The 20,884-nt window shown below is 36.7% G+C and overlaps 1 protein-coding gene across 2 annotated transcripts in view; it reads right to left on the reverse strand.

Annotated features, from left to right (window-relative positions):
• The window catches only part of CBLB (Cbl proto-oncogene B), a 218,689-nt gene that overhangs the window by 21,762 nt on the left and 176,043 nt on the right, over positions 1-20,884 (reverse strand). The window contains exons 14-18 of one of the 2 annotated variants that reach the window (XM_044251308.1): positions 17,280-17,426; positions 14,181-14,278; positions 13,934-14,065; positions 11,204-11,344; positions 3,207-3,326 (exon numbers count right to left, since the gene is read on the reverse strand). In XM_044251308.1, the coding sequence (XP_044107243.1) occupies positions 3,207-3,326; positions 11,204-11,344; positions 13,934-14,065; positions 14,181-14,278; positions 17,280-17,426 (638 nt within the window). The remainder of the gene's footprint in view (positions 1-3,206; positions 3,327-11,203; positions 11,345-13,933; positions 14,066-14,180; positions 14,279-17,279; positions 17,427-20,884) is intronic. The other variant, XM_044251309.1, reaches the window with a different exon arrangement.

Below are 20,884 nucleotides of genomic sequence, written 5' to 3' on the forward strand. Positions count from 1 at the left end.
GATAAAAACTCTCAACAAAATGGGGTTAAAGGGAACGTATCTCAACATAATAAAAGGCCATATATGAAGAATACACAGCTAACATCATACACAACAGTGAAAAACTGAGCTTTTCCCCTAATACCAAGAGGAAGACAAGGATGTCCACTCTTGCCACTTTTATTCAACAGTCTTAGCCACAGCAATCAGAGAAAAACTGTCACTATTTACAGATGACATTAATACCATGTACAGAAAACCCTAAAGATTCTACAAAAAATAGCCAGAATAAGTGAATTCAGTAGAATTGCAGAATACAAAATTAATCCACAGAAATCAGTTGCATTTCTATATACTAATAATGAAGTAGCAGAGAGAGAAATTAAGAAAATCTCATTTACAACTGCACCAAAAGGAACAAAATACCTAGGAATAAACTTAGCCAAGGAAGAAGTGAAAAATCTGTACTTTGAAAACCACAAGACACTGGTGAAAGAAACTGAAGATGATTCAAGAAATTGAAAAATATTTCATGCTCATGGATTGGTAGAATTAAAATCTCATACTACCGAAAGCAATCTACAGGTTCAATACAATCTCTATCAAAATACATAAAGCATTTTTCACCGAACTAGAAGAGACAGTACTAAAATGTGTATGGAACCACAAAAGACCACAAATAGCCAAAGCGATCCTGAAAAAGAAAAATGTAACTGGAGGTATCGCAATCCTAGATTAAAGATATACTACAAAGCTGCAGTAATCAAAGCACTATGGTAGTGGCACAAAATTAGACACAAAGGTCAATGGAACAGAATTGAGAGCCCAGAAGTAAAGCCGTGGTTATATGGTCTATTAATCTGCAACAAAGGCAAGAATATAAAATGTGAAAAAGTCTCTTTAACAAGTGGTGTTGGGAAAACTGGACAACTGCAAAAGAATGAAACTGAACCATTTTCTTACATGATACACAAAAAAGAAACTCAAAATGGGTTAAATACCTAACTGTGAGACCTGAAACCGTAAAACTCCTAGAAAACTTAGGCAGTAATTCCTCTGACATCAGCCTAGCAATATTTTTCTAGTTAGGTCTCCTCAAATAAATGATTGGGATTATGAAATAAAAAGCTTTGGCACGGGGCGCCTGGGTGGCTCAGTGGGTTAAGCCGCTGCCTTCGGCTCAGGTCGTGATCCCGGGGTCCTGGGATCGAGTCCCACATGGGGCTCTCTGCTCAGCGGGGGCCCTGCTTCCCTCTCTCTCTCTGCCTGCCTCTCTGTCTACTTGTGATCTCTGTCTGTCAAATAAACAAAATCTTAAAAAATAAAAAAAAAAAGCTTTGGCACCATGAAAGAGACCATCAAAAAACTCCCCAAAAGTTAATATACTGAATGGGAGAAGCTATTTGCAGATGATATATTTTGTTAGAGGTTAATGTTCCAAATATATAAGAACTTCTACAACTCAACACCCCTCCCCCCAGATAACAAGAGGCAGAGGACCTGAGTGCATTTTTTCAAAGAAGACACAGAGATGGGCAACGGACACATGAAAAAATTCACTAACTGCCAGGGAGATACAAGTCAAAACCACAGTGAGATCACCTTGCACCGGTCAGAATGGCTAGAATCAAAAAGAGAAAGAACAAGTGAGGATGTGCAAAAAGAAGCCCTCCAGCACTGTTGGTGGGAATGTAAACTGGTACAGCCATTGGGGAAAATAGTCTGGAGGTTAAAAATAGAAGTACCATATGATCCAGTAATTCCACTACTGTTATTTGCCCAAAGAAAACAAAAGCACTAAGCTGAAAATGCACCCCTATGTTTTTTGCAGCAGCATTATCTATGATAGCCCAGGTATGGAAGCAACACAAGTGTCCACTGATCAACGAATGGGTAAATATGTGTGTGTGTGTGTATACAGAATATTTCTCAGCCATAAAGCCATAAAAAAGAATGCTATCTTGCCATCTGTGACAACATGGATGGACTTAAATACTATTATGCTAAGTGAAATAAGTCAGAAAAAGACAGATGTATCTGATTTCACTTATATGAGGAATCTACAAGAAAAACAAATGAACAAAAAAACCCTAAAAGTAGAAACAGACCCACAGAGAACAAACTGATGGTTTCTAGAGGGGAGGGGTGTAGGAGGACGGGCAAAACTGGTAAAGGTGTGTGGCTTCCAGTTATGAAATCAGTAAGTCACAAGGAAAACAGGTATAACACAGGGAATATAGTCAGTGGTATTGTAAGGACACTGAATGGTGACAGAGGGTAGGTATGGTGAGCACATCATAAGGCATGGAGTCATCAAATCACTATGTTGTACACCTGAAACTAATGTAACATTGTGTCAATGGTACGTCAACAAAGAACACTGTGTGTTCAGCATAACACATACATCTGCTACTCTCCTTTCCTTCTACCCATCCACTCTCCAGCTATCCACCTATGCAACAATCATGCACTGGGCACTCTTGTGAACATAGGGGGACATAGCAGTGAAGCAAGCAAGACTCCGATCTTCAAAGCATTAATATTCTAGCAAAGATAGACAAATAACAAATCAAGCAAACAAATGAATGGCATTGGGAAGTGACAGGTGCACTGAAGAAAAAGCACAAGATCCATACAGAAAATGAGTGCGTAAGGTCTAGGGAACCATCTGAGCTACGGTGTAGGGGAAAGCCTCCCCAAGAAGCACAGCAGCAGCATTTCAGTATCAATGGGCAGGAGCAGGACCGGTATTTTTGAAAATGGAACCTCCTCCTGCCCCATTCTACTTAACAGTGGCCAGTGGAGCACCTTGGCACAGCCCTTTGAAAATTAATACTTTGGTGCTGATAGTAATTCTAGAGATTTCTTCCTTTAGTCAAAAAATAAGAGAATGCAGCATTTTGACGCACAAAGAGATTTTTCCCACTTCTCCTATCTGGTAAGGCAAAAACAAGTTAGAGAATGAATAGATTCTGAATCAGAATATGTGCTTTACTGAGTGAACAAAGAAAATATGAAGGTATCTTTTTTTTCCTATTTCATGAGGCAGTTTTGTAGGCATTCCTCTCATCATACAAGCTTTATAAGCAAATTGTAAAGTGATAAAAATACTTTTTTTAGGCTGGCAGTGCTTGTTAAGTTATATAATGAACAGAAAGGTGCTCTGAAAAGCTAAGAGCACTATATGAACATTAAAGAAGCATTATTACTATCATTAGCCAACTCACCTGAAGAGGAAGGAAGCTGATCATAGTCCTGCGATGTTCTGTTGGATTTGACATTTTCACCTGGTAATCTCCTAGCAGGAGGCAAAGGAACTTGGCCACTTGCTGGATCAAAAAAGGGATCTTAAAAGTAAAGATAATTTTCAAATTAAAATGATTATCTCTACGAAGTGGGTGAAGAAAAAACATTCTAGAAAGAATAAAGGTTTTGAAAATAAATTAGAACAAGAACTTCATGACTGATATTAACCATCTTCTAATCCTATTTTCTAACTTATTCATTACTTGCTCAGATAGGCTCTTCCCATTTATTCCTAGACAATACGAAGTACTAATTATATATTTTTCAGATCTTAATTATAAAATTCTTGGTGATAAAAGCTGCTTTGAATTCTTATGTTCTGTTCCATTCTATCCTGTACTATGAATAGAAACTGTTGCAAAGTTGGGGCGCCTGGGTGGCTCAGTCAGATAAGCGTCTGCATTCAGCCCAGGGCAGGATCCTGGGGTCCTTGCATGAAGCCACAAGGGTCCTGGGACACAGCCCTGAGTCTGGCTCCCTACTCAGTGGGGAGTCTGCTTCTCCCTCTGCCCTTTCTCCTGCTCTTGCTCTCTCTTTCTCAAATAATCTTTTTTTTTTTTTTAAGGAAACTTGCAAATTTAAAAGGAAAAAATGTTTTGAATTTTGCCTGTAAGAGTCATTATCAAATCAGTTAAACTCTAAGTGTTAGGCATAATCTCTAAAATGAATCTGACATTTGGGATTTGTGAGAATTAAATGAATCCATGTGTGTGAAATCTCCTGTATATACAAAGTGCCTTTTAAACTACTACCTCATTGGGCTTCTTATGCTAAAAGTCATTTTTAACTGGGTCACTAGAGAGTAGACTCAATTGTTAAAAATTGTGCTATTAGTAACATTAAGCTTTGCATATACAGTAAAAAGTGATATTTTTAACCACCTTGGTAATCAGAATGGGGGCTTCTGCAACAGTGCAAATTATAAATTATATACAAATTAAAAATTACTTTGTTACTTTTAATGACATTTATTAACTGGAACCAAAGACAGAAAAATAAATTTTGTCAGTGGTACCATATTAAATTGTTAGGACAATAAATCTAACTGGTTTAAAATTAGTAGTCTATGGATTTAAATCCACAGAACTGGTTTCATTTTCGAGTACATACACATCACCTCTGCAATGTCTGGTTCACTGGTAATTTATTTAGCCATCACTTCTATCTCTGCTCCTCTGTTTTCTTCTCTCATATTACTTTCTTTTATGTCTGCCAGCATCTCCAGAGGTATAGTAAAAAGGAGTGTTATGTTACTCATCATGTTTGAATTATATCCCCTGACACAGAGTACCAAGCACACTGCTTGGCAAGTAGCCTAAACATTATAAATATATGATTTTAACTATCAAAATAAACCAAAACCAATTTATATTTTTCATAAATTCAAAATCAGTGAAATCTGAATTGCTAACAAGATTAAGATTGTAAATATTAAGGTTCCAATTATATTTCATTTAAAAAATTTATTTATTTATTTGACAGAGACACACAGAGAGAGAGAGAGAGAGAGATCACAAGTAGGCAAAGAGGCAGGCAGAGAGAGAGAGAGAGGGGAAAGCAGGCTCTCTGCTGAGCAGAGAGTCTGATGCAGAACTCGATCCCAGGACCCTAAGATCATGACCTGAGCTGAAGGCAGAGGCTTAACCCACTGAGCCCCCCAGGCACCCCTATTTCATTATTTTTATGTCCCTTGAAGTTTATCATTAAGAATACATAAGAATTTGATTATTTAAGAAGAAAATGAACACATATTTATACTAATTTTTAACTAGATAGCCTAAGTCAAGAATTGAAGTCTTTGATTATTACTTTCCCCATTTCGAGTACAATAATTATCCCTAGGTTTGCTGGAGACTTTCTGACCTACGTAAGGTTACTTAACTTGCTTTCATTAAATTCAAGCTTAAAATTAGTGTTAGATTTTGCACTTTTGGAATTTGAAGAGTCAATGGTTCAGCCTCATTAATTTTGCTGAAACATTTTAGGAAGCAATGAGAAGATAAATCAAATCCCATGCAACAAATGTTAATCTTTTGATTTGGAAGAGTAAAGTATTTGGAACTAGGTATGGTGATTTCTGCCCAAGTTTAGAAATTTCCCCAAAGATTTAGATTTGAATATTCAATAAAACCTATCTTCCGTTATTGTGCATTTTAAGCATCACTGATATAACATTAGGTCTGAGGAAAGATTGCTTATTACAATAATACACTTTAAAAAAATTTCTTTAGGGGTAAATGTAAAGGTTTGTCAAATATACTTATGCTGTTACTAATCGTGCATTTAAGACTAAACATTGCAGGGTCATAAATAGACTACAAAGTATATAGTTGTAGGATATTGCTCCATTAAACTACTTTACTTTAAAAGTCCCTAGGTACACTGAAAATATTACCATAAATAGCAAAATACTTAGTTCAGTTCTGTCTCACTACCATCTGTGTCTTCCTTCATGCTAAGTTTGCTACTGGTCAGTATAGGGCATACTGGGCTTCTAGAGCAAGTTGTAAAGTTGAAAATATTCATGCTTCGATGGGAAGATACACAACCCAATTACTACAAACAGTACAATAACCACCATCTCCTGATAAAGAAAATTTGAAAAGCAATCAAGTTTTTAAAAATAAGTTCTTCAAAAACTAATTAAAGTAAAATGTTATATCCACAGTTAGAATTAAAACATACAAATTGAAAATACCATAGCCAATGCACCATTTACATAGTAATAAATGTTTGAGAAATGAGTGAATAAACACGATGGGATTAATCTGTTCTAAAAAGTAAAGTACTATTGCCTGTGATTTACAGTATGGTAATGCTAAATTGAAATTTTAATACTTAGTTTAGAGATTATAAAAATCTAAGGAAAGACTGGGAGGAAAGGTTTGCTTACTATAAAAGAAGTGGGAAAATACGTATTGATTGAAATTATGCTGTATAAGAAGGAAACCTATCAAATGGTTATAGGAGGCGGCAGTATGGAATGTTTTTCTTAATTCCTTTTTTTCCCCCATTATCTGAAACACTTCCCAAATATTTACTCAAGTGTAGAAAAAGAGGCAAATAAAATTGGACAGTTAAAACAGCGGCATCTTTCCTGCAGGACTGTCCAAAAACCATCTGGAAGATTTATCTGTTATCCTCCAAATTATAAAAAAAAAAAAAAAATTAAAGCAGGCTCTAACTGTTAGAGGGGTCTGAAGAGTATTTAGGTGAAACAAAATTCTTTCCTCTCTGTGGCTCTCACTCTTTAACTTGCATTCATGAAATCCCTACTAGGTAGCGATCCGCTCACCGATTAAATCCTCCAGTGTGAGAACTCACCACTCCTCTGACACAATAATTCTTTAAAAAACTGTTTAAGAATTCTTACTTTAGGAAATTACAAAGACATTTCTATTCTTAATCATCCTACTCACTGGTCTGTCCTTCAGAGGAAACACTGAGGAAATCTAGTCCTTTCTTCACAGATACTGTAACTAGACACAACCCCCATATATATATCTCTAAGGTCGTCTTGCTCATTAAGCACTGCAGTTCTTTTAATCCAGTGTGGGTCCTGCAGTCAGGTATAAACTCCCTTTACCACCCCGGCTGCCCTCCACCATGAATACCCCAATGCTCCTCAAAATCGAGCATGCCTCACAGTCCCCCAGAAGGCTTGTGTGAAGACTGCTGGGCCCTACTCCCAGAATTTCTGATTCAATAAGTGGAGCTTAAGAATTGTAATCTTAGGTAAATCCCCCAGTGACACTAATGAGGCTGGTTTGCAGACTACAATCTGAGAACCCACCACTGCTCTAGCCCGTCAGTCCTTCAACATTTCACCACAGCGGTCTCCAGGCCAGCTGAGCACGGACCTCACCTCACTCACTCCTCCTTGGGTCTGAACTCTGGGTGCAAACTTCAGATGGCAGGAGCTCCCTTGGTAGCCACATGGTGATGGTGGTTCATAAAGGTCAGAGTTAACACAACCACTCAAATCCTCTTCAGTAACTCTTGCTAAACCACTCAAATCCTCTTCAGTAACTCTTGCTAATGACCTAAATATCCTATTTTACTTATGACCTTGCATTTTTGGATGGAACTGGAAAATATTCATTTAACTGTAATCAAGTCAAATGTTTTAGCTTTTTGAGTTGAATTGTGACTTGAGATCGGATAAGGAATTCAAAAGAGATTCCAGGTTAGAATAATAGTGGAAGCAAAGGTTCAATGAGGGCTGCTGGATACGTTGTGTATTTTGTGCTCTGCACAAAGACATGCAGCTATGGGAATGAGCAGACTGTAATACAGCCTTGGCTTTGTTCCTGGAGCACTGGCCCTGGCACAAGGGGGAAGGACGGGGGCTGCTTTCAACCCACTGGCACAAAAGAAGTGTCTTTTTGTAATCTGAACAAAAGCACAGATACGCTAGCAAAGTATAAAGCCTTTTTTTGAAGATTCTTCAGGTTTTGTTAGGATAGGACTAGCCCATCCGGAATAGATGCTCAGGCACAGCAGTGGGCATGACTATTTGCTAAAAGAAATCTTGCATGCAGGCTGAAAACGGAAAACAGATAAAAGAAGCATCAGAGCCGTGCCCCTGCTTTGTTTGCTCCCATCGTCCTGCAGGAGTCCTGAGGCTCCTTCGCAGAAACACAGGACCCTGCAGTTTGAAAACTGTTGCTACACAGAAGTCAGTGGGCTTAGAAGGCTGGAAAGGTGAACCTGACTCAAGTGTGCAAGGGCACTAAATGCTGGGAATAAAGAGGGAGGTTTGATCGGGGGTTTAACACAACACCGAGAGAAAAGCAATCTCTCTCTCTCTCTCTTTTTTTTTTTTTTTTTAAGACATCTATCTTTTGTCTTCAAGTAGGGACAATTATTTCATTAAGGAAATCAAAATCTCAAACATGCCCAGTAGAGGTTTACCGTTATACTAGACTAAAATCTTCCCGAATGAACAACAGGGAAACCAACAGCTGTACAAAACTCACGCAGTGGCCTTAAACACAGCGATCCCCTCTACTTCCCCTCTATGGCTCTACAACTAGCGAGTCAAACTTTCATTTATCATTTATAGAGTGTTCTTTAATGAAGTTCCCTGAAATAAGAGTGAAGAAAGGCCACAAATCTTCTACTTTAGATGCATAATGTATTAAATCATTTGCAAAATGATACTTAAATATTTATTTATGGGCCAAAAGAAACCTTCATGTTCTATTAGTATGTAAGAAGAATTAAAATAGTTCTTTGAAAAGGAGGAGATTAACGTATGTGGTTCAAGGAGATTAAGAGAGTACAAACTTCCAGGTATAAAATAAATCACGGAGACTCAAAGTACAGCGTAGGGAATAGAGTCAATAATACTACAACACTGTATGGTGAGAGAGGTGACTACATTTATTTTGGGCAACACTGAGCAGCATACAGAATTACTGAATCAATATGTTGTACACCTGAAACAGTGTAACACTGTATGTTAATTATGCTTTGATAAAATATAAATAGACTTGATCAAAAGCAGTTGTCTTTTAACACCTCAGTGGGTTAAGCCGCTGCCTTCAGCTCAGGTCATGATCCCAGGGTCCTGGGACGGAGCCCTGCATCGGGCTCCTTGTTCAGCAGGGAGCCTGCTTCTCTCTCCCCGCCTCTGCCTGCCACTCTGCCTGCTTGTGTGCTCTCGCTGACAAATAAATAAATGAATAAATAAATAAATAAAATCATTAAATAAAAAGCAATTGTCTCAATGGATCTCATATAGGATCTGGCAACAGACTAGAAGTTTGTCACATTATTGATAAGAAAGGCTAGAAGAGGAAAAGAAGTTACTATTTTTTTTTTTTCTTAGAAGTATTTATTATCAAGAGATGTCAACATTATGGAGAATGGAATTAGACTCTCCACATGTACAAAAGGAGGTCAAGAGACAGTCAGCAGGTCGCAATGAAACACCTTGGCCCCATACAAGCCTCATTTTATAAGTCAAGGATGACTGTTGCTGAGCTGCCTGCAGCCAAGGAAAAACAAAACAAGCAAAACCTCTATATGAAATAAAATGGTTTATACAACTAATAAAAGGGGCATTTTCATTTTATAATCTTTTAAGTAATATCGATAGCATTTTTATGAATTTTTTAATATAAAGCATAATAAAAAATAAAATTATAACTAAAACATTTTACAATTAACTCTTTTGGTTAAAAACAGGTAAACGTGTGTATTTGTGTAAAATGTTCTCTTCCAACTCCTGGAAAGCTTGACTTAATTTTAAAAAGAAGGCACTACGTTGGTTTTTATTTAATGGGGCTTAAATCACATAAATAAAAGGTGATAGGTACCTTGTAGGAATCTGATCAGAGACTTACACAGAAGTTAGACTTGGGAAAGGTTAACTAAGGTTTAGAGTGACTTTTTTTTTTAATGTTAAAATCCATGTATAAAACAAAGATTTGAATAAGTGAAAAAGATAGCAAATGTCATTGGTGTTTATAAGAATGAATAGGAGCCTAACAGTTTTTTTTTTTTTTGGTAAGATTTTATTTATTTACCTGAGAGAGAGAGAGCCTAGGAGAGGGGGGAGGGTCAGAGGGAGAAGCAGTCTCCCCACTGAGCAGGGAGCCTGAGATACAAGATATGATAGGAGACTCGATCCCAGGACTCTGGGATCATAACCTTAATAGAAGGCAGATGCTAAACCAACTGAGTCACCCTGCCACTCCTAGGAGCCTAATAGTTACCATGCTTTTTCCTTGGATTAGAAGGGGTATGGCCCTCACTCTGATTGGTAATATCCAGTGAATTCATGGATGCCAGGAGGGGAGTGAGGCATCTCACAGTGCGTGTGACACAGAGGACAATTCAATCAATATTTACTGATGAAAAACTAAATTCAAAATTATATCTTAAAAAATGAATCTCTTTTATTAGCTGAAGCTACCTATTCCAAGTTATAGGTGTATAATTTGTGTGTCTCATCCATAAATCACCTCAAATCTTCTAAGTTATTAAACTGAATGGAAAAAAAATCTAGGAACATGAATACTAAAGGTGAATGATAATAGCTAAGTTTCCCAAGTTTTCACTGAGACACAAAGGCAGCCCAAGGTCAAACTAAGCACTTATAAAAAATTTTCAAATTTATTTAATATAAAAATGTCAGGTCATTCTTAAAAAGAAAATTTTTACCCTATGTTTATCCAAACCAAATTGAGACAAAGGTTTCTGAGCACGGTTCACAGTCTCACCAACATGACAGATCGGAATAGTTAATATCAGTAGATTCAATGTAACTGATTATTTTTTTCTGACAGTTCTGACTAGTGGAGTGGATGGCTTATGATAAGTCTCTTTGTTTTTATTTCTATTCCTCACTTTAAAAGCTAAAAAACAGAGTTATGTTTTAATTTTTCCATGAAAAACAATAATTTGCGTTAAGATATTAATAACGATGGTAACAATAAAATGCAGATATTTCAGAAAAACTTATCTACTGATGTTGTAATAATGCAATTTACCAAAACATTATATTTTTGAATGCAATTATGACCCAAAGCCATAGCCAGTAAAATTAAAACTTACTAGGAAAAAAATACGACACTCAGGATCGGGAGAGTCTGAATTCTGTCCTCATCACTACTCGCCCAACCATGGAGCCCTTTTGGGTCTCAGGGATGCCTTCTGTGGCACAAGGATGTTATCTGGATTGGACAAGTTCTACAGCATCTATGACTCCTACTGCTTCTGACATTTTTGTAATCCTTTGCATTAAATCAACCAATTGACAAGCAAAGCTACACAACTGATGGTTTTCTCTACCCAGATTTTCCTGCTGGAGAGTTAGAAAATGGTACATTACTGATGTTTATTTGACAGTACGATCCTAGAAATATGCTTGCTTTAGGTGAAAAGTTTTCTTTGGCTTTTCCCCTCTTACCTGAAGGAAGAAGGAAAAGGTCCTGTCCTGAGGATGGCCGGCTGTTGGAGCCGGGAGGTTTTGAGTGTTCGATGAGGCTGTGCCTTGCGGGAGGTGGGGGAGGTGGGAGGGATGGGGGGAGGGCATCAAAAGCATCTTCACCTGCATTTGAAGAAAGGTCAATATCAACAGCAGAACTTCATTAATGAAAACAGCATCGGGCCAAAGTTATGATTGATTTTCTCTTGCTGCTCATAAAGAACTTCACCTGCAGGGTTTATCTCGCAGTTTACCAACTTTGAGAACGAAAGCTGCTGATTTTCTGGGAGTGTCTGAAGAGAAACATAGGCACACAAACACACGTGTACATGTGCGAACTTTTCAAACTCCCAGGCCTTTCTGGTAAAAAGCACCACTGCAGGTTGTGAAAGAGCTTATTATCTACTTGTAACCTTTATCATGTTAAGACACGAAGTTTGAACTAAAAATTATTATAGGTCATACCATCAAAACAGAACTTCTTATGTAACAATAAGAGTTCACAGCCTCTTAATAGAAAATCACACTGTGCACGAGAAATTTAATGTCACAGAAGAGATTATCTTTTAAACTTTATTCTTCAGGATTTTAATTCATTTAAACTAATGTTCCATATATTTCATTGTCAAAATACAGAAAATGTACCTATAGTAGAGGAATGTATTTTTCTATTTATCAGATATCTCTAAAGAGGAACAGTTAAATACAGAACTCTCTTCTGCGGTCCCCAAACTACTTATATTTGCATATTTCCCAGCTTTAGTAACTACAGAATATTGTAGCATGCTTTTATGTCTACTTATTTTCCCTTGCCACATCTTACTATTCTAATCACATTTTCCCATCTCAATTCTTTAAAACAATAAAACTGCAATGTATGTATTTTTGTAAGTAATTTCAAATACTCTGTGAATAAAACAGGGTATAAGCAAACACCTACATATTCCAATAATAAAAATTCATGTATTTAAATTTATTGACTTAAGCCAAAGGTATATTTTATAGAAAAATAGTTTTTATCATCCATCCAACTTGCCTTACAAAACATATTCAAAGTATTTTCTCTAATGATCATAAGTCTTTTCCTAACTTAAAATATTTGAAGGTATGGGGAGGGGGGAAGAGAGCTTCACTATCCTTCCAACCTTCAGCGATCTGCTACACTCATTATCTTATTCATCCAAATCTTTTTTTTCAGCCCCTAAATGTCAGGTACCATGCTAGGCACATGGGTAATGTGAAGATCAAAATCACAAGGCCCTGATGCAAGGAGCTTAGATTCCACAAGAAGATCTAAGAAAAACTCACAAAGAGGTATGATTCACAGGTGAGAGGGTCTCAGGTTTCACAGAGAGAGCTCTGCATTGTCAGGGGGACAGGAAAAGTAGAAAGCAGTATTCAGTCAGGTGTTACAAGAACAGAGAGGCCTGGCTATTAGAGGCTCAAAAACATTTACTCATTAAATGCAAGGACGGTGTCTTCCAGACAGAGGGAATAGCATAAAGAGTATAAATAAAGCATGAGATGTGCGTGAAGAGCGAGAGGAAGGCTGAGTTACACAGACAGGCTGGCGCACTGATCTGCATTGTCTGATTCGGTAGTCACCGTCCGTATATAGCTGCTTCGCTCAAATTAAAAGTCAGTTCCATCCACAGTCGCGCAGGTGAATGTATAGATTCTTTACATCACCACATAAAGTTCCACTGGACAATGCTGATCTAGGTCATTTAGACTTGGGTAACAGGTCAAAAACCGGAACGCAGGAAGAAGTGGGAGGGAGGAAAAAACAAAATAAAACAGAAACACCCCATAGGTAAAGAAGTTAGCAGTTGCCTGTAATCGACGTAGGTGGGAACGAAGCACTGAGTACGGAAGGTGCAGGAGCCAAAGACACTGCAATTACGCAACTAGAAACACGAGGGGATGGTGTCGGGAAAACATCAAAAGGGTCACACAGCTCTGCGCGTCTAGCAATTGATTCAGGGAAGCTTATAGATGGACCTTCATCAGACATTATGTTATGGTGACTTGTTACTGTGAAGCCTGAAGGTGTGCGGAGATTCTGTCTTCCTCTAGAAACAGGGTGAGAAGCTTCCTACCTAGATTTAATAAACACAGATACCAGCACCAGCCAGCTTTTACATACACGTGTACCTTCACACATGCACACACACATGCACACACACACACTTTTTATCAAAATTCAAACCAAAGAAGATGGAGATTCTCTGTATGTGTAATTGCAGTGATTATAAGACAGAACGTATTTCTCAGTTCTTTACAACAGAATATTTAATTTCCCATAATGTAATTAGCTAAGTAAGTGGAAAGGGGCCATGTTATGCTGAAAGAAAGAGTAAGTACACATTCATTAGGAATTGTACTTAAAGAAAATCTCAGATGAGCACTTCAGGTCTACTAGAACACAAGGGCTCAGGGGAAGAAAGGATGTTCTCACAGGTTTTTTAGACTGCATTTAGTACGTGAAGAGAGGACTTGATAAAATGCAGATTGATGGCCAGCCCTGTACACCACTGCTTCAATTATGTAAATGGAATGAACCCGAGAGCCACCACTACCTAGAGAAGCCATTCTAATCCAGACAAATTCATACCCTTGTAAGTCTGTGTTACACTGAAATCTGATAATTCAGATATTAACTGAAAGAAGAGGCAGGGTGGCTTGTTTGAAAATTGTTTTAAAGTTTTCAACCTAATGGAGGGATGAGAAGATCATAATCAGAGGGCGTCCTGTTGAGTGAAGAACCATGCTTTGGATTGTCCCGAGTTGGAGGCCTGGCAGGTGGTAATGGCACTGGATCAGAGGCTGAATCAAAAACATCTCCTAGAGGATAACACAAAATCTTAATGTATTTTCAGTACAACAATGGCATGGAATTTTGCCTTTAAATTCTGACCATTAAGATGTAGAACACAAAGAGAATACGTTTTATACATACCCTTTAAATATATGCCTAATTCAGGGATGTTTGATTTCTTCATCTCTGAAGATGTACCATGGGTTCCATTCAATATACAGTGACCATTATCACAAGACCTAAGGCGGAGATCAAAGGACAAAAATCATAAGGAAAACTATTTTCTTTTTAAAAGTAATTTGGAGGGTGATAGGAACTTGGAATCCTGCTCATATGCTAAAGCTTGAAAATAAATATAATTTCCTTTTTTGGAAATTTTTACAAAGAAGTAAATATCTTATGGAAAACAATCTTTTTTTAAAGTGAAATCAAGAATTACAAAGGCCACAAAAATTACTGATAAGCTAAACAAATCTGTGAAAATTAACATATATTTGGACAAGTTCAATGATACCTTGTCAAGTTTTTGCAGTAAAACATGTAGTAAGGCTAAAATAAATATGTAATAGTCCCAATGACTTATTTATTGGTGGTATGTAACATAGTATTTCTGTAATTTAAGCTTTCCTTATAATAAACTAGAGCCCATCAAAGAAGAATTATTAAATGTTCTGAAATTTCATTAAAATTCTGATCAGCATATTTGAAGACCTAGAGTCTATGTTAGAATTTCACTACTGCTATGACCAAAACTCCCAGCACCTCAGATAGCTGTAGAGAAATGACTTTGGCAAAGGCCTTGGGTACACAACAAACATTTTAATGTTTGTCTGCAAAGGATAATACTTATTAAAAAAGTATTTTTATTGTTTGTATTAATATACTGGAATCCTACCATATGCATAATGGACAAAACTAGGGTATTAGAAGAGAGCAGGAAGAGAAAGTACAAAGCACATTTTGTCTTGAGAATATAGCTGTGTAACAATGAACTCTCTGCTCACCAAGTTATTCTGTTCACAAAAAGCTACAGGAAGCAGAGTTTATATTTTCCTTTACTCTGGTTTACTCTGAATTCTTGGGGCATAGTAAAAGTACATACATAATCGAGGAGATAGTGGACATTTAAATAGTTACTGCAAGGGCGCTTCATCTGAAATTCATTTCCATTCTCTCTGGTGGCCACGTCTGTTTCAGGGGCCAGAGATGGTTCATTTAAAAATAGTTATCATGTATTGAATTTTCATAATAATGATGGATTTTTACTGAAACTGAATTGAATTATTCATCTACTCTTTAACTTTTCCCACATATTGACAATTTATTTCTTCTCATGTTCCAAAGGGGGAAAACGTATTGGAAAAGGAAACGTTTAAGCTTAACGAGTGCTCTGTGGAGGACATAAGAAGTTACTTCATCCATCGGCTTTCGAGAACAAATTAGATAAAAAACCCACTCCAATTAAGTTTAGGGATTATCAACATTTATTACTTCTCTGTAACAATAGGAAGATCGTAATGGTGGTCATAATTCAAATTTATTTTCAGGATTTGGGAAGCCTGCCACCAAAAATCTCATCCAATATGATCTGACAATTAAAATTTAAAGCATTTAAATTATACCTCTCATTTCTTCAGCAATGGGGAAAAAAAATGAAATCCCAAGGAAACCAAAAAAGCTCATCTTATTTCAGTCTTTAAAAATTACTATCCATTTGTCAGGGCCAAAAGGACTAAAAATTGTGACAATTTGTATTTGATGTGAAGGAATAACTTCCCTCTCTAGTAAGAGTAGTAGACATTTGGTTCTTCTGATATAACAAATTGCCTCTCAGTTATTTATCTTCTCAATGATACCGTTTTATCAACAAATGTCTCAGACACCACTGATTAGCAAGAAATGCTTTGGTTTTCTTGTTTTGAAATATGAAGCCCTAGATGCAGAATGTTAGTAATTCTGGTGAAGAATACTACAGAGTGTTGATAATTCTAACCAGGATCACTCATGCAGACAGCTCTCTGGTGAAAATGAAGATTTGCTCCTCTTTTCCAAGTATTGCATTTTCACCTCCATGTGATACTCAAAGAAAGGCACTAAAACATTTTTTGGATCTTTCATCTGTAAAGAAGGAAACACTTCACTCATAAAATGCTTTCCACTGATTGACCTGACCTTGAAAAGGAAATAGCACACAAAGTAGAGATGGCAGAGATGGCTGAAGTGCTGGGCAGTTCTAGCCTCAATCAAGAGCTGCTGGAAGGCAGGAAGGCTGGGACACTATCCACGGTCGACCCCTACGCTGTGTGCTGAGCATCGCTCCAGGGATTCCGTTTCACAAAGGCAGTGAACTCACAAAGTTTTAAAACCGGGATTTGACTTACTGAGTACCTCATGTAAGTCAGATGAGAGAAAAGAAAAATACTTGATATTACAGATGACTAAATCAATTATGAAAGGGAAGAATCACCCTTCTACTTAAGCACCTACTAATATTTCAATATAGGCCACCCATTTTTAATAACTGTTATATACCTCAGTGGGGCTGCCACTTCAAAGACCAAGGATGTCTCCGTTATGAGGAGAACAAACAACTGACAAGAAAAAAAAAAAAAAAAAGATACTGTTCCTCACAATCTTATTCAATCTAAGGAAAAGTAAAATAGTTTCTCATTTAAAAAAAAATAGCTAAGGGAAATACTTTCAGTTTTTTTTTTTTTTTCCTTTTTACTTTCAGATCTGACGAGTAAAAGTAGGTAGCATATCAAGACGGGAAATGAATATATACTAGTGAAATGAAAAAAATCCTAAGGGAGGTTCGGTAATACTTTAGTGTCTGAGCACTGATTTTCTTCGTGAGATATGGGCTTAGAACTGATAAAAGGCACCGAAAATAGTGTATTGAAAATGGATGAATTAATCGCCACAACAGGTAATATACAGCAAAGCCTTATTAGGCTATGACGTGTTTTTGGGGGGCAGGGTGAGAGAAGGGCAACAAAATGTTCCATTAGACTTACTAGTCAATTAATTCAGCTAAATGACTTTCTGATTAATGAGAAATCTGCATCTTTTAGTACTCTCTGAAAATAATGTAGAAAATCATATATAGGAAGAAGGGGCTTTGACCAAGAAATAAGGATTTTTAATTAAATACATGTGATTCAGCTGCTTAAAAACAAAAGCCACATATGATCATGCTTATGCAGGTATGAGGTGATAAAATGCTGCCCACATGCTTACCTAGGAGGAGGTTTTACGTTATGGCAATGAGATGGTTGTGAATTCAGGGAAACAGGATGGGATGAAGGAATCTTGTATTCATCGTCATCTTCATCTACTGGGTCTCTGGTTTTCTCTGAAAGGGAATTTGCTAATGGGCCAGTACACCTACCAGAGAGGGAAGAAAATCCAGCATAGCAATTCAGAATAGGCAAGTCAGATGTGATATAATCAAATCAAAAGAGCCATTTTGTCACTTGTATTCATTTTTCAATTATAGGCTAACATCAGAAGGACTGTTCTTCTACTAAATATAGATGAAAAGGATTTTTCAATCTTTTGTTAAGATTCTATTGAAATAAAAGAATTTTCATACTTATAATTTTAAGTGGCACAGTAAGAAAAACTAGTATCCTGTCAAATTAGAAAGGTCTTGAAGTTAAAAGAGAATGTATAAAATTATATAAACCAAAGCCATTAAAATATTAACATTTTGTTCCAATTTAACTTAAATGGGTAAATTAAGATAATAAATATATACACATGGTAGTTTTATGTATTAATGAAGTCTTTATAGAAAGGTCAAACTTTCTGTCTCTTGTGAATATTACCTATAAGCTGAAAAAAAAAAATCCAGTTCAATTAAATGAATTCCTTCTCCTGTGAAGTTCAAGTACAATTCAAATTGTTAATTTTTTTCCCCAAGAACTACTAAAAACTAAAAATGACTGGAACAATTAGAAGTAGATAATAAGTGAACTTATTAAGTCTTTGAGGTATATAGTACATTATTTTTATGGCTTCAATTGTCTGGCTAAATAAAAATGAACAAAGATGAGTACAACAATCGCCTAATACCAAAAGAAATTTTCAAGTATTTTACTCATCCATGAGAGTAAATAAAAAAAATAAAACAAAGCCAAAAAAGGAAACAAAACCTGGCTGATTTTCACAGTCGTTGCTAATGGAGTTTAATCTAATCCTTGATTATGCAAGTGAAAAATATAAAGTAATAACACATGAACCTACCCTAACTTTCTGACACCCAACCAATTTGCAAGACACTGTTGGTATATATAAACCCAAAGCTTTTGTTAATCCTGGTGAAACCTCGGTTTCATTAAAGGTTTTTTTTTTTTTAATGTCTGTGACTGCAATTTTGAAGCACCTTCTGTAGAGGGAGCAAAAGCCCTTTGGTATATGTGCCATCGACCCTGAAATAACTTTTTCATTCTGATTTCTTCTCGTTAGTTAGAATGAGAAAAATTTTAAGGGCTTTTCTTTGTGCCCATTACAAGAAGACATTGTGAAAAACGTTTATGTTTTCAAGTTTCTACTCTGTATTTGAATCCTAAGAAACTTCATAGATTAAAGAGAAATCTCTCCTAAGACTTTTCAAAAGCATATTTTTGCCTGTCTTTGAAGACTTTTTCAGTACTGATTTTTGAATTCTTGTTTGTTTGAAAAATCTCCAAGTTCAAACGACAGTTTATAGTCAGGTGAAAGCACAGTGACAAAAAGCCTGCCGGCAAGGCCCAGAGCCCAAGCTAATGACCAGAGGGTTACAACACCTCCTGCGGTGTAACCTTAGAAGAGGTATGTATATTCCAAATGAAGGTGGGGAGTACGTGGACTGCCAAATGGGGATCTGAGGGTATTGGGGTAGGAATTTCAAACATGACCTTTCTATGAAGTCTTATAAACATGGACATCGATTTACCTAACTCAAGGATCGGAATGGGTTCTATCGACAAATGAAACAATAGACATCCTTTCTATATCCTAATATACTTTCATTCATAATGAATCCTTTCCTTTGCAATTCAGGCATATCTTGTATAAAAGAAAAAGACGTATTAACCAAATGTTCAACAAAATCAATGTCAGAAATCTGCCATCTGCCTGTTGTGTTACTTCCAAAGATTTAAGAGTTCCCAAAGAAGCACTACACATTGAGACAAGAATGGACGGTTTTTGAAATCACATCTGTCATGCCTGAGTCTCTTCAGTGATGAAGAACTTCATCTGGGTAACTCCCGCCCCTACTCTTTTGCTTTGCTGCAGATCAACAGATGGAATATTTCTGAAGGAAATGAAAAGTAAAGCCCACCTAAGATTTTATGGAATAATAAAGGCTTACTGCTAAAATTTACTAAACATAGATTATTAGCTTAAATGGATTTTAGTGGATTATATCCAGAAGTGGAAAATGTCTTCAACTGGCATTTGTATCCAAATCCAAAAAAGTGATTAAATATCCCATTTATCACTATTTTAATAAGTTTGAAAGTGAAATTTTATTTTTCTTCTTTGTGTTTTTAAGGCAAAATTCTTGTATCAGTATAATATTCTACTTCAATAAGCCAGCTTATAAGAATATCATTCTAGTGCATTTTTAAAATTGTTTGAAAGATTTATCTTATTTATTTTACAGAGGGAGAGAATGCATGGGGGAGGGGCAGAAGGAGAGGGAGAGAGAAATTTTTTTTTTTAAGATTTTATTTATTTGACAGAGAGCGAGAGATCACAAATAGGCAGAGACAGGCAGAGAGAGAGAGGAGAAGAAGCAGGCTCCCTGCGGAGCAGACAGCCTAACACGGGGCTCGATTCTAGGCCCCTGGGATCATGACCTGAACCACCCACGTGCCCCAAGGGAGAGAGAAATTTTAGCAGACTCTGTGCTCAGCAGGGAGCACAATGCCGGGCTAGAGCTCATAATCCTGAGATCACGACCCAAGCTGAAAACCAAGAGTCAGATGCTTTTAATGGGATGTTTAATCAGCGATGCCACACAGGTGCCCCTCCCTCCAGTATATTTTATTCAGCATAAATTTTTATATCAAATTAACCTCATCCAGTTTTTTTTTTTTAAGATTTTTATTAATTTGTCAGAGAAAGAGAGAGAGAGAGCACACGCACAAGCAGAGGGAATGGCAGGCAGAGGGAGAAGCAGGCTCCTAGTTGGGCAAGTAGGAGCCCAATACTGGACTCGATCCCAGGACTCTGGGATTATGACTGAGCTGAAAGCAGATGCTTAACTGACAGAGCTACACAGGTGTCCCTAATCTTATCTAGTTCTGAAGGTAAAAATAAAAGCAGTTTCTATCATAAAAAAAAGCAATGTACAGTACGGACTTTGGTTGATTATGTGTCAATACAGGTTCAGCCGTTTTAACAAAGATACCCACTATGGTGGAAGATGTTGATGATGGAAAGGTGAGGCATGTGTGGGGGTAGTCAGTATAAGGGAAACTGCTGTACCTTTGCTTTAATTTTGCTGTAAATCTAAAAAAAAAATAAAGTCTCTAATTACTCTAAACTTCTCTAAAACATGAAATTTTATAAAAAAGAGAAGGTGCAAATAAGATAAAGAATTTGTATATAAGATACCAAAAGAGAAATCTCGATTCATGTAAATAATTACACTACTTGTAGTTATATGTGGGATTTTTTTTTCCCCTTCACAAACTAATTCAAAAAGTAGGTTCAATTTTACTTGCCACTAAATAAGTGGTAAAAGAATTAGTTTCACAATTTTCATTGGCTATCATGTATGTTTACTTTTGGCAGTGGAGAAAATACCTAACTTATGGGACACAAGAAAATTTTCAGTCATTGATATGGCT

The sequence above is a fragment of the Neovison vison genome, chromosome 6 (genome assembly GCF_020171115.1).
Source record: "Neovison vison isolate M4711 chromosome 6, ASM_NN_V1, whole genome shotgun sequence".
Classification (NCBI taxonomy): domain Eukaryota; kingdom Metazoa; phylum Chordata; class Mammalia; order Carnivora; family Mustelidae; genus Neogale; species Neogale vison.